Raw genomic sequence first — 14219 nt, forward strand, 5'->3', positions numbered from 1 at the left:
TCCAAATCCTCAGCACAGGGACTAAATGGGTTCTGCAGAACAAACTTAGGTCTTCAAGCTTGTGTTCTACCAACCAAGCCATTCCCTCAGCCACCAATTCTACTCTTGGGTATATTCCCCAATTAAATTTATATGTTTACTGAAAGGAATGTACTTGGATATTCCCCAGTGGAATCCATTCAGAAATGAAAAGAATTATTTTTGCACATAACAGACTCTTACCAATATAATGATAAGTTTATAAAAACGGTAAACACAATATACTGTACAGGTCTGGAAAAAAATTAGATTCAATGTCAAAAGAGTGAACTCTTTTACTGGGGGAAAAGGGAGTATGGGGCGCCTTGGGAGCCGCTAATGCTTGGTTGCTTGATCTGGGTAATAGCTACACAGTCCGATGAGCACTGTATTGGTGAACTTTCATGTGCTATGTGAGCTCAATGAGAACTAGCTCTTCAAGTGGAGCTGGCCCTCCATTTCAGACCCAAATACGTTTGTCTCAATTTGCCCTCCTCAAAGCCCTGTCCCGGGGTGGTTGATCCCTCTACCTCTATGTAACTAGGAGAAAGGAAAAGCAAGAAGCTAAGTGAACTTACAAACACTGTGTCCAGGAGGGGGACTGGAAAGATGGCTCAGGGGGTTAAGAGCACTTTTTGCCCTTCCAGAGGAACTGGGATTCCATTCCTGGCACCACTCAGTGACTCACAACTGCCTGTGACTCTAGTTCCAGGGTTTCCTTCAGCTTTTCTGACCTCCAAAGGCTTCGTATGCACACAGTGCACATAAGCAACAATAAAATTATAAACACATTGCGTATGAACCCATGAAATGGTTCAATGGATAAAGGTGCTTGCCTGAGTTGGATTTCCAGGACATAGGTGGTAGAAGGTGAGAACTGACCTACAAGTGAATGAAAGAAGGCAAAATAACAGCTGCAACAAACCCTGTGTCCTTGTGAACAGCTGGAAGGTACACGACTTCCACCAGAGGCTGCTGCTGTCTACTCAATGGTATAAAAACGGGAGCCAGAGCCCGGCCGTGATGAGAGCCCTCTACCCAGCTGGAAGTCTCAATTAAGCAGCGGTGGTTTCTGCTGGGTGACTGGAAGCACCATCTTTGATGCTATCTATCTACCTGCTGCCTGCATTTGTGCTTTTCTTTGGAAGCCTCACCCAAGAGGACACTTTGTTCCAGCCAGGTGTCTCAAGTGAGCTTGGCTGCCTTACCAGGGCTTCCCTAATCTTGTTTGACGGATGACTGCAAGTGTCCAATCTGATGACGTTCTCTGCTCCACCCGGGACTTTCCAGGGGGGGGATTCCAGCTGCATGATGGGGCATCTCAACTGACCGTCATAAACTCCCAATTTGAAGACGTTTCATTATCTATCTGCTCCTTGCTATTTTTCCTTTAATATATACACCTAAACAGATACACACACACACACACACACACACACACACACACACAGACACACACGGAACACTCTTTCAAAACTGAAAAACAGAGCCGGGCGTTGGTGGTGCACGCCTTTAATCCCAGCACTCAGGAGGCAGAGGCAGGCAGATCCAGCCTGGTCTCCAGAGCGGGTGCCAGGACAGGCTCCAAAGCTACACAGAGAAACCGTTTCTTGAAAAACAAAACAAAACAACAACAACAAAAAAAAAAAAGCTGAAAAACAGGATAAAGAACAGGATAAGGCCCTGAACCCTTAGTTTTAAATTTTATTTATTTATTTAGCCTCCAAAAATAGTGAGTTTCCATTTATTGGTGGGGTAGGCACCCAGCAGCAAGTGTCCATTTCTCTGAAACATATACCACATTCCGTCATATATTGTGGGCCTCTCTGTAGCTGTCACACCACAAAAAGGAGAGAACACTGGGGTATCCACTCTTACCTCAGCCAATCAACAATTTGGGTATTTTTGTGCCAGTGGACCAAGAAAGAGGCCTGCTTCCAGAAGGGGCACATAAACACCGTTAAAGCAATGGGAGAAATGAGTGGGAGTCCCTGGGTGGAACACCTTAAACCCCAAAAATGGTCGGGGGGGGGGGGAGGGGGAGGGGGGTCCCCCTCCCTCAGATACCTGTATCGATCGCCAATGAATTTCACTTTTACTTTGTGTCCTTCTGCTTTTTAATTCTCCAGCTGACGTTAGAAAGGAACCCACCTGCTAGCCAGTACCCCAGCTATGGTAGATCATTTTCTATAGCATACAGAACATATAGGGAGCTCAGCGTGTGCAGACTGGTGTAACTGCCACCTATCTCTAATAAAGTGTACTTAGCACAAACCGCAGCTGTTTGTGAAGTGTGGAAGCGTACATCCCTGGTGTCAGGAGCACAGACAGACAGATCTAGGTTCCGGCCGTGCTGTACCGTTTCCGCCAGTTGCTCAAGGGACTTTGGGGCTTGACACCTCTCTCCTTCTCTGTAAAAGGAAACACAACACTAACCAAGAATTTTAGCTGGGCTTGCTTAGCATAGCAAATGCTCTGAGCTCCATTACCAACACCAGGGAGAGGAGTAACAGTGACGATAGCAGTAATTCAACAGGAGGCTGGAGGGTCAGCTCGCTCAGCCTGTACCTCCTGCGCCCTCTTCTGACCTCCGCGTGTACTGCATCCACGTGCACGAACTCACACTCCAACACACACACACACACACACACACACACACACATACTGCGTCCACGTGCATGAACTCACACTCCAACATACACTAGCTGCGGCTAGTGCTAAGTACACTTGATCCATTAGCGGATACACGGGCAGCGAGCCGTGCAACTGAGCCCACCACCCCCATGGAGAAAGAAGACGGAGAAAAGAGAAGAAGGGAAACACTCGTCAGGACCTGGCCTCGCTCTGCACCCGCGGCTGCCTCAGTTTCCCCGGCCTCGGCGCGATCTGATCGGCTCCACGCCGTTCTGTTGGCCTTCGCTTCCCTGCGGCAGGCAGCCAGGGGCCGTTCGTGCAAAGCGAGTCTTCGGCAGAACCGAGCGAGCTCGGGCTTCTCCGTCGCCTCGGGTCTCCATCTGACGATCCGCGGACTTTCTTTCCGGAGCCAAGCGGCCGCGCCACCTCCCGGAGAAAATTCCCACGGCGGCTCGCCCCGGGAGCGAGACGGCTCGCATTGAGAGCGGCACCCCACCCGCGCGCTCGCCCGCGGGCAGCAGCGCCAAGCCCGGGAGCGCACCTTGGGACGGCTCAGCCTTTCCCCGCCCTCCCCGTCACCCCGCCCGGCCGGACCGCCCCTCGGTCCCACCTTAAAACTACGTTTCCCAGGATGCTCTATGCGAGGGACTTCCGCTGTCGTCAGCGGAAGCCGTGACTGGCCGGGCTGCACGGAGGCCGGCTTGGTCACTATGGAGGAGATAGGCATTTTGGTGGAGAAGGTTCAGGTGCGGTGAGAATCTGGGTTTCCTGGCGCGAGCTAGACCTGCGTGGCGGCGCGGGAGTGACTTCCGGGACCCCAGCTCGGGGGCCGGGCGGCTCCGGAGGCCGCGGGGTAGAGCTTTGAGCGCTCCCGAGGCCTGGCTGCGTTGGCAGGAGGGCGGCGGAGCTCCAGAAGCAGAGCCCGGGGCAGGGTGGCGGGGTGGAAAGTGGCCTCAGACTTAAAGAGTCGTCGAGACCCGGCGACTAAGAGGCCTGGGTAGCTGCTCTTAGTGGCTTTTCGGGTTGGGGCTTGGACCAGGGGGAGGATGATGTAATGGGACCCTGTGGCCCGGGTGGCAGTGACTGGCTGGGGCTGGGGCTTGGACGGGGAGGCGTTATGTTTAATATTATTTGTGGCTTTGGCTGAGCGGCCTTATGTGAGTTTGGAGTCTGACATGAAAGCTTTGGGGGATGGGTAGGGGGGGAGACTGGGTAATGAGACTCTGAATGCACTCTGATCTTAAAAACCATGTGGCTTTTAGAACCTCTGGAGGGGACCGGGATGCTGGGGCATCTGGGGTGGAGTTGTGGTAACGCTTGCATCCTAGTTAGGGGCATCATGGTAGCAGATGGGAGGAGATGTTGACAGAAAGAGTTTAAGGGGCCTGGTGCGAGACACTTTCATTATAGGGGGTTGAGCAGTTCGCGTATTCGTTTAGAGAAATTCAAGTGTGTCAGGTACTAGAGGCAGAGAGACTTGGTGGTGAAATGGGAAGGAAGCTCTAGTTGATTTCATGAGATGATTCTCTGCTTCCAGCACCGGGTTTTCTTTTTTTTCCCCGTCTACAGGATGAGATCCCAGCACTGTCTGTGTCTCGGCCCCAGACCGGCCTGTCCTTTCTGGGGCCTGAACCTGAGGACCTGGAGGACCTGTACAGCCGCTACAAGGTATGCTCAACCCTAACCTGGATCCTGCATAGGGTCACTTACTGCCCCCACCTTCCTCTCTGGTACAGCATGGCCTATAGACAACCCTTTGCTCTGTGCTTACAGAAACTGCAGCAAGAGCTGGAGTTCCTGGAGGTCCAGGAGGAGTATATCAAAGATGAGCAGAAGAATCTGAAGAAAGAATTCCTCCATGCACAGGAGGAAGTGAAGCGAATCCAGAGCATTCCATTGGTCATTGGTCAGTTTTTGGAGGCTGTGGATCAAAACACAGCCATTGTGGGCTCTACCACAGGTGAGTGGTTGGGTAGGTTAAGGGCACCTCACTGGATCTTCCGTCTGTCCAACACCTGATTCTTCCATAGGCCAGGTCGTGTACTAAGAACAGCAGGACAGAAGGATGTCACAGCCAGGGGGTTGACTAATCCAAAAATAGATATGTATTTTACTTCTTGACTGTCTCTTTCTCTCAGTCCATGTGTGCATATAGATAAAAGTTTCACTACCCAGGTATGGTGCACACCTTTAATCTCAGCCCTGAGGAGGCAGGGGCAGGAGGATCTCTGTGAGTTCAAGACCAGCCTGATCATAGTCTGTTCCAGGACTACATAGAGAGACCCCGTTTCAACCGGGTGTAGGTGGTGCATGCTTTTATTCCTAGCACTCGGGAGGCAGAGGCAGGCGGATCTCTGTGAGTTGGAGGCCAGCCTGGTCTCCAGAGCGAGTGCCAGGATAGGCTCCAAAGCTACACAGAGAAACCCTGTCTCGGGGAAAAAAAACAAAAAAAAAAAAAACCATTTCCAAAAAAAAAGAAAGAAAATCCAACCATAGTTACTTACCCTGCATGTGGTATGCCTCCAGTGTTTCTGTTGTAGTCTGTTTGATTTAAACACACGTAGGCCTCACTGAGTTAATTTCATGATCACTGCTGGGTTAGCTGTAGTTTGGAGGCACCAGGAGCATGTTAAAGACTTTGGGCTCTGTTGAGGACTCAGCATACAGTAACTGCTGTTAATGAACACTTACACTGGCCTGAGTCTGTCCCCTGCTGCTCTGGACTGAGCCACGTGCTTATAAAGGTTCTAGATAAAGACGTATGACCACTTGTGATTGGACAGATGGCCTGTGAGGAAGTAAAGGGACAGTGCTGTGTGATGTCCAGGATGAAGCCTGTGCCTTTGAATGTGAGACTTTAGACAGGGCTCCCTAACATGGTGTGATGGGGGGGTGGACCATGAGGGAAGTCAGGGCTGTGGTGGGAGAGGTCTAGCTTCGTAGTCAGGTCTTGCTGTGTGCTATTAGTTAGTGTAAGTGTCGGGAGAAGAGGGATGGAGGCTGGTAACCAGGAATTCCCGCAGAGCCGTGGAATATAGGTCCAAATGAGGGCAGGGGTGAGAGCAGAAGCAGCATGGGTTGAATAGATTTGGGAGGGGAGGTAGAAAGTCACAGTCAGTGAGGGCCCTGAGAGGGTAGAGAGACGGGGCCAGTGTGAGGCTTAGTCCTCTGGCTGGGAACTCAAGGATGATGGGTATCCTTGAGACCGATCCAGGAAGAATAGCACAGTTTAAAGAAAAATACCAGCATTATGTTGAGACACATTGGAAGATACCCAGGGACACTCAAAGACAGCACGTGGGACACCAGAGATAGACCTCAAAAGAGAATCGGGGCTGTAGACAGATAAGGATCATGGGGGTGGCTCACGCCTTTAATCCCAGCACACGGGAGGCAGAGGCAGGCAGATCTCTGTGAGTTCGAGACCAGCCTGGTCTCCACAGCGAGTGCCAGGATAGGCTCCAAAGCTACAGAGAAACCCTGTCTCGAAAAACCAAAAAAAAAAAAAGTGTCACCTCTGAGATAAAGGGAAATGGGGAAGGAACAATGTCACATCTCTGGCTCTTTTTGTTTTCTCCGTTTCCTTCCCATGCCCTTTCCAAAGGTTCTAACTATTACGTGCGCATCCTAAGTACCATTGACCGGGAACTGCTCAAGCCCAATGCCTCGGTGGCCCTGCACAAACACAGCAACGCGCTGGTGGACGTGCTGCCTCCCGAGGCCGACAGCAGCATCATGATGCTCACCTCAGGTGAGGGGGGGCGCCTAGGGTCCTGGGAGTCCCAAGGGGACCCTGTGGGCCAAACTGGAAGCAGCAGCTCTACTCTCCCAGCAGACCAGAAGCCAGATGTGATGTACGCGGATATCGGAGGCATGGACATCCAGAAGCAGGAAGTGCGGGAGGCGGTGGAGCTCCCACTCACACACTTCGAGCTCTACAAGCAGGTGGGGTGCTGGAGGGGGGGCCCCGGGAGGCCTCGCTGGCGCTGGGTCTGAGGACGGGATTCCTTGGCTCACCTTTTTTTTCCCCACCTCTCTCAGATTGGCATCGATCCTCCCCGGGGCGTCCTCATGTATGGCCCACCTGGCTGTGGGAAGACAATGCTGGCAAAGGCTGTGGCACACCATACGACAGGTGAGCCTCCCGTCGCCTCCCCAGTGCCCTCCTGTGCCTGGACTCCTCGCCTGGCTTCCTCGGGTTCCATGGGAAATGGCATCGGCATCGCATAGTATCTGTCTGTAAATACGGGCTCTGGGGGCAGGTGGTGGGTGTCCTACGGGATGTGCGCGGTCCCGAGCACGTGGTTTCTTCTCATTGTGCCTTGCTTTCCTCAAAATCAGAAACCAGGGAGCTAGGTGTGAAGCCACACCTTAAATCTCAGCACCCAGGCAGTAAGAGCAGGTGGGCTGCTGTGCGTTCAAGGCCAGCCTGGTCTATATAGGGAGTCCCGGCTGACCAATGGGAAATAGTGAGACCCTGTCTCAATAAGGTCAAATAAATAAAGACTATCTGGACATGCTGGCAAATACCCATAATCCTAACTCAGGACTATAGCAGTAAGATAAGAATTTGAGACTATCCTGGGCAACCCAGTGAGACCCTTTCCAAAAACAACAAGCTGGGCGTTGGTGGTGCACACCTTTAATCCCAGCACTCGGGAGGCAGAGGCAGGTGGATCTCTGTGAGTTTGAGGCCAGCCTGGTCTCCAGAGCGAGTGCCAGGATAGGCTCCAAAGCTACACAGAGAAACCATGTCTCGAAAAAAACAAACAAACAACAACAAACAAATCCAAGCAAATAAAAGCTCTATCCTAATGGATAGGGTGGTCAGGAAGGGTCAGTGAGGTATTGCAGTGTATTCCTTGTGGTGAGTGCGGACTCTGGTTCTAAACTGGGTTGAAGCCGAATGGACAGTGGTTAGCGAGAAGATGGGGAGAGGACAGTCCACGGGGCACTCTGAGGAAGCAGGGTGGACTTGAGGGTGTCCTGGGTGTGCTGTCCTTGCCGCATGGGCCTCTCAGGAAGGGGTTCCCCGAGGAATCGGGGTGGGGGAGGAATGTGTCAGGCAGAGATCGGGTAGTGTGCAAAGTGGAAAGAAACTTACTTAGAGACATCATGGGCAGACTGTAGATGCCACTAGAGCAAATTCATGCTTTGGGTGTTTTCCTGCTGCGTGGGGCTGGCTGAGTAGGGGCTGTGTTTGGCAGCACACAAGGTGAGGCTGAAGAGATCGTGAGGTGCCTGATTATAAATAGACTGAAATGTTTTTAGTCTAAGAGAAGTCTGACAGCCAAGCAGAAGTCTTGGTTTAGGGACCCCCATTAGCCTCATGCTGTGTGCTTAGGGATGGATAGTGAGGGGTGGCTGTGGTGAGATTTGCTGATGAATTAGGTGTAGTTGGCAAGAGGTAATTCAAGGGCAGGTCTCAGTGCCTGGCCTGGGCCACCCTGAAGTTATTGTTGACTTTCACAGGATAGAAGAACTAACTGGGGTAGGGGAAAGTGGATTCGCTATGGGACACTGAGATGTCATGACCAGGGAACATTGAGCCAGACATGTAAAACACAGCGCACTGTGGGCTGTGAGTGGAGATTTGGATTTCTTGGTGTATGTCCTCTTTAGTCATTTCTGTGGTATAAGCCGGGGTTTTGAAAGGTGAAATAAAAAACAGTCATAGCAGTGGTAAATAAAAATCACAGTGCTGGCTAGATGTCTGTAATGCTCTGCTCTTCCCGGGAAGTTGTGTATACCTTTCAGAAACTGGCTGGGTATATGCTGAATCTGCCTTGTTTGTGCCAGGCAGCTCTAGTTCCTGAGATACTGCAGCAAGCAAGCGCCCATTCCTGGGATCCGTGTCCTCAAGGGCAGATGGAGGGGGGAGACAGCTGGAAAGGTGGCTGTTGGCAAGACTACCTTATAAGTGGGTAAATAGCTAGGCTCTGGTGACCTTTCATCCCAGCCCTGGGGGCAGAGGCAGGTGGACAGAACAGGACGTCAGGGACTGCATAAAGAGACTGTCTCAAAAAGAAAAAAGATAGAAAGCTTTTACTGTATTATAATGGCCTTGGGAAGGAGCTAGTTAGCTTGAAACGTGATACAAGCATGAGGAGAGGTGATGGGTGGGAAGAGAGCCCTGGAGAGATGGGGGGGCGGGGGTAAGGTTTGCGGAGGGGAGAGAGTGAGGGAAGGGATCTTGCAATCCTGGCAAGGCAGACAGGGATTGGAGCAGTCACATGGGGCTCGCTGCTCTCTGTGGTGGGCTTAGTGAGTCTCCTGACAGCAGAAAGGCAGCTAGGGGAGTTGCTTAAGGACAGTGGAGGATGAGGACTCCTCCTGTGTGGAAAGGCAAGCCGTTCTGAGGGAGACTGCAAGGTAGTTGTGAGCTGTGTTAAAGATCCAGGGCAGGTTGGTGAGAATTTGTGTTGGTGCCATCTGTCCTCTTGTCTGGTCTTCCTCCGTGACAGCTGGCCCTTGGGTGGGCATTTGTTTGTGTGGCAATAGCAATGACACACACACACACACACACACACACACACACACACACACACACACACACACACACCACACACACCCTATACCCTGTAATAGGAGTGCTTTGGGACCTGAAGTAGGCCTTGCCTGTAATCCTGACTGGCAAAGCCCTGTAGAAAAAGAAATGCCTCACATAAGAACACAGGTTTATAACTTACTCAGGGTCACCAGCTGTCGGCTGTGGTGCTGGGATTTGATGCTGAGACCTCTGACCCCAAACCGCAGGCTCTCGATACTCCACTGATGCCTGGAGCTCAGTGAGACACGGGGGTGTGTAAGCAAGTCAAATGACAGAGTTCCTCATGCTTTGCCAAGAGGATGGCTGGGATAATAAAATCAGAAGGCTTTTAGAGAAAGGGATTTTAGAAAGTTCCAGTGTACCCCTCACCCAAATCCCTCCATGGTAGTTACTTCATGTCCCTTGCAGTGTCACAGAGCAGTTACAAAAGGCAGGAACTGGTGAACAGACATCTTTTTAGTTTCCCAGCAGCCCACTAGTGTCCTTGGTATACCCAAGTTTCAATCCAGACAGGCGACCTTGGCCAAGAGCAGACAAATGTTGAGGGGCCTTCTGTTGTGATTGAATCTGGAGGGGTGGAGCAATGGGCAGGTCCCTGGCTTGTCTCCTGTGGAGAAGGAAAGTCCTGCTGGAGACAAGACTTGCCTCGATGGTGACTAACTGCTGAGCGTGAGTGAACGACTAAGGAAGGGATCTAAGGCTCAGCAGCCTAAAGATTGACAGGACTGGGGGCTGAGGTGAGGGAGTCATACTCGGCAACTCCAGAGATGGGGTTTCTGTGGGTGAGGGGTGTGTTTAGGACAAAGTCAGCAGCCCTGAGGTTAAGGTACGTGGTGAGCCCCAAGGTGATGCTGGAACAAGGGTACCTCTTTATACCTTCAGCCAACTGTGAAGTCCAGGCCTGAGGTAGGGTCAGGCCACCAGTCTGCAGCCCTGCTCAGTTCCTGCTTGGCCTCTGTGTATGGATTGAGTCTCTCCGCTCTGGTGTTGGGAAGGAGAGTCCAGGAGTTTGTTCCACACAGCGTTCAACCATCCACTTAGTAGTGAACAAGTCCAGAGGGAGGCCCAGAACAAACCGGAACAAACCCGATTCAGTCTTGCTGCCAGCTGTCAGTCATATGAGAAGAGGAACTTAGGGCCTCTGATTCTTCCAGGGATGTGAAAAAGTGGCTCAGAGCTGGGCAATCATGTATGATCCCAACACTACAGTGTAATTGGCTCTTTTTTACTCTTTGGGGACCTGTCACCCAGTTCCCAGTAAAAACAGAGACTTATTTTCACTTATGAATGCCCAGCCTTAGCTTGTTTCTAGCCAGCTTTTCTAACTTATCCCATTTCTCTTTAACTATGTTTTGCCTCTGGGCTTTTTACATTTCTTTATTCTATATGTCTTTCTTTCCTTCTTACTCCGTGGCTGCCTGGGTGGCTGACCCATGGCGTCCCCTCTTCTCCCAAGCCTAGATTTCTCCTATTTATCCTCTTTGCCTGGCAGCTCCTCATGTTTCTCTCCCCTCCCTAGCTATTGGCCATTCAGCTCTTTATTAGATCTATCAGGTGTTTTAGACAGGCAAAGTGACACAGCTTTACAGGGTTAAACAAATGCAACATAAAAGAATGCAACACATCTTTGCATCATTAAACAAATATTTCACAACACTGCAGAGCTTGCAATAGGAGAATTTACTAATTCCAGGTAAGGCTGGACTGTGCATCAAAATCCTTTCTCAAAACAGACAGGTATGATTCATAGAGCAAACATGAACTTAGCACTCTTGGCCACATAATCTAATTTCTTTTTTTTTTAAGTTTATTTATTATGTATACAATGTTCTGCCTGCATTATGCCAGCATGCTAGAAGAGGGTGCCAGATCTCATTACAGATGGTTGTGAGTCACCATGTTGTGGTTGCTGGGAATTGAACTCGGGTCCTATGGAAGAGCAGCCAGTGCTCTTAACCACTGGGCCATCTCTCCAGCCCCCTAATTTCTTATTCTTTGGATGTTTCTGTTTTGTTAACTGAACAAATTTGGGCTTTTAGTTTTTGTTTTGTACTTAATATTCTTAATATTCTGATTGTTTCTAAAAGTCCCCAAAATGACATGTATGTACAGGGTTTATGATTGGGGCTTCTCCATCACTGTAAGGCAGAAACAGTGACTGGCTGGATGTAGGGACCCAATCCCGTGCCTTAGTAGGGGTAGTTGGGTAAGCTGTTCAAGAAAAGAACAGCTTCGGGAATTCCCAGGGTCAATTAAAGCACAAGGGACCCCAAAGGAGGATGGTCCCCATTCTAACCCTTGTCATTCTGCCCTCAGCTGCGTTTATCCGTGTGGTGGGCTCAGAGTTTGTACAGAAGTACCTGGGCGAGGGCCCCCGAATGGTCCGGGACGTGTTCCGCCTGGCCAAGGAGAATGCACCTGCCATCATCTTCATAGATGAAATTGATGCCATTGCCACCAAGAGATTTGATGCCCAGACGGGAGGTGAGCAGTGCCCAGAGGGCCTGGGTCTTGTGCGGGCTTGCCAAAGGACGTGTCCTGGACTGACCTGGTTCTTCCTCTCAGCCGACAGGGAGGTTCAGAGGATCCTGCTGGAGCTGCTGAACCAAATGGATGGATTTGACCAAAACGTCAACGTGAAGGTTTGGAGTTCAGGACTGGCAAGGGGCGGTATGGTGTAGGGACTGGGAAAAGATGGCGGCTGGCTCACGAGGGCCAGATTTCATCTCAGGAAGAGAGAATGAAGGGATGGCAGAAGTCTGAGCTGGTCCCTCCCTGTGCCAGGTAATCATGGCCACAAACAGAGCAGACACCTTGGATCCAGCTCTACTGCGGCCAGGACGCCTGGACCGCAAGATTGAATTCCCACTCCCTGACCGTCGCCAGAAGAGGCTGATTTTCTCTACCATCACCAGCAAGATGAACCTCTCTGAGGAGGTAGACCTGGAAGACTGTATCCTTCAGAAGGGAGAGGGAGAGGGGCCGGGCAGAAAGTGAAGATTGATCCGGGGATGGGGGGCCGGGGGTGTCCAGGACAGCATCCATTTCCAAGAGCTGACCCTATCATGTGAGGAAAGGCTTCTTTAACTCGGCTGCTGCAGATGTGGCCCGGCCAGATAAGATTTCAGGGGCTGACATCAACTCCATCTGTCAGGAGGTGAGTGAGATTCTCTGTGATCTGAGCACCCTTCTCCAGTGTTACTCTCTGCAGACTGTCCTCCTCCTCGGGCCTCCCTGGGTTTTTTGCCCCTATGTCTCTCTGCTTTCGCTGTCATGGGGCCTGGGTGGTACTCAGTGCCATTTTTACTCCCATCCCTTCCTAGAGTGGAATGTTGGCTGTCCGTGAGAACCGCTACATTGTCCTGGCCAAGGACTTCGAGAAAGCCTACAAGACCGTGATCAAGAAAGATGAGCAGGAACATGAGTTTTACAAGTGACCCCCTCCCCCACACTTCCCCAGGCACCTGTCCCAAAAGCTAGTTTTGTCTTTGCCCATGATTGGTTTAGTCAATAAATGGACGTGATTGGATCTATTTAATTTCTTCTGAGGTGTTTAACTCCTTGGGGGACTGCTGGATCTCTGCTTTTCCCTGACACATATGTAGGCAAGGTTCTGGCCTGGGGTGCAGCTGGAGAGAAGAGCAAAGAATGTGAACCAAATGACTTCAGAGAGTTGGGAAAAGGGGTGGAAGTCTTGACCAGACTAAAGTCTCTTCTGAGTTCTACAGGAAGATCATTTGGATTTTCGGGATTTCTACCTTTCTTACATGCCCAAGGGCCAGGGCCAGAGGTCCCCCAGTCTGCTGTCCCTATGCTGCCTCTCAGAACAAGCACGGGTGTATTTGGTTGCCAAGTACACAGGTAAAGCCCAGTGCACATGCTCGTCTGCCTGTAAGGGGCAAGTTCCCAAAATGCACTGTTGCATGCCTGGGCACACCAAGTCCATTAGGCATGCTACCCTAACTGTGAAGACGTAACCTCTGACTCAGTGCACTTCCCAGGCAAACGAGACTGAATCCCCAAGTCACATAACCTACCTTCCTTTATGCTTGAGGCTTTGTGCTACATTTGTCCTGGTGTCTCCAGGCTTCCGTTTCTGGTTAAGCTTTGCCTACCCTTCCTGGAAGTGGCGTTTCTTCTTTGGTCACCTGTATGAAGAGGCTGGCTGGCTGTCACCTCAGCTGCTAACCACAGTTTAATGTGGCTTGCAGGGCTCTGAAGACTCGAGCCGCCTCTGTGTCCTTAGACAGCTCACACTGTCCATCATTCTAATCAGGCCAAACCTCTACTTTCCCTTAGATTCTTCTTCTTCCTCTGTAGTCACCCAGCCTGCTCCCAACCGAGCCAGGAACCGAGCTCTCTGCCATGCTCCATAGGCCCTGCCCATGTTCTCCTTGGAGAAGCTACCGTGCTCTAGAGCAGTGGTTTTCAATCTTCCTAATGCTTTGACCCTTTAATACTACACAGAAACCCTGTCTCAAAAAACAAAAAAAGAAAAAAAGAATGTAAGGGAAAGGACTGGAATGATGGCTGGGGGGTTAGGAGCCCTGGCTGCTTTTCCAGAGGACTTAACATTTCATTCCCAGCAACCACAACTCTGGTCACTCACCACTCTGTGGTCATCGGGTATGCACATAGTATACAGACATACATGGAGGCAAAACACATTAAAAATAAAAAAGTGAACACAAGGAAAAATAGTTGAAGAATATCTGGTCTTTGAAAGACAGGGGGTGATCTTTCTGTAGCTGGCACAATGAACAGGGAAAAAAAAAAAAAATCCCCCAGACTCCACTAAAATGAGTCAAAGAGGAGTAATCTACAGGACACGGATGCTCAAGTTGAGGACGCATACTGTGGAGATGAAGAGTGGCTGCTTGCTCCCTTGTTTAGCAGACCTAAGGAAAGGAACCTGAGCTGAGAGGCAACGGACAAGAAACATAATTCCCTTTTTAGAGGGGTCAGGTATCAGGTTCCCAAGGTACGGGCATGGGGATATTGCCATCACCTATATACA

The 14219-nt window shown here is 50.7% G+C and overlaps 1 protein-coding gene across 1 annotated transcript; it reads left to right on the forward strand.

Moving 5' to 3' along the window:
- The first annotated feature begins 3242 nt into the window (after positions 1-3242).
- Positions 3243-12740, forward strand: Psmc4 (proteasome 26S subunit, ATPase 4). The gene is made up of 11 exons (XM_027430482.2): positions 3243-3398; positions 4222-4320; positions 4426-4612; positions 6257-6403; positions 6488-6597; positions 6694-6787; positions 11519-11686; positions 11768-11844; positions 11987-12155; positions 12304-12359; positions 12526-12740. Exons 1-11 carry the CDS (start codon positions 3291-3293, stop codon positions 12637-12639), a joined length of 1329 nt encoding a protein of 442 aa, XP_027286283.1. The 5' UTR covers positions 3243-3290; the 3' UTR covers positions 12640-12740.
- Positions 12741-14219: the final 1479 nt, after the last annotated feature.

Source organism: Cricetulus griseus, chromosome 9, assembly GCF_003668045.3.
Source record: "Cricetulus griseus strain 17A/GY chromosome 9, alternate assembly CriGri-PICRH-1.0, whole genome shotgun sequence".
Classification (NCBI taxonomy): domain Eukaryota; kingdom Metazoa; phylum Chordata; class Mammalia; order Rodentia; family Cricetidae; genus Cricetulus; species Cricetulus griseus.

Bases quoted from the DNA above. Each gene is read 5' to 3' on its own strand.
- Psmc4 (XM_027430482.2), top strand. From the start codon at position 3,291: ATGCGAGGGACTTCCGCTGTCGTCAGCGGAAGCCGTGACTGGCCGGGC. The intron at 4,321-4,425 runs GTATGCTCAACC...CTGTGCTTACAG, and splicing joins ACCTGTACAGCCGCTACAAG to AAACTGCAGCAAGAGCTGGA. The intron at 11,687-11,767 runs GTGAGCAGTGCC...TCTTCCTCTCAG, and splicing joins ATTTGATGCCCAGACGGGAG to CCGACAGGGAGGTTCAGAGG.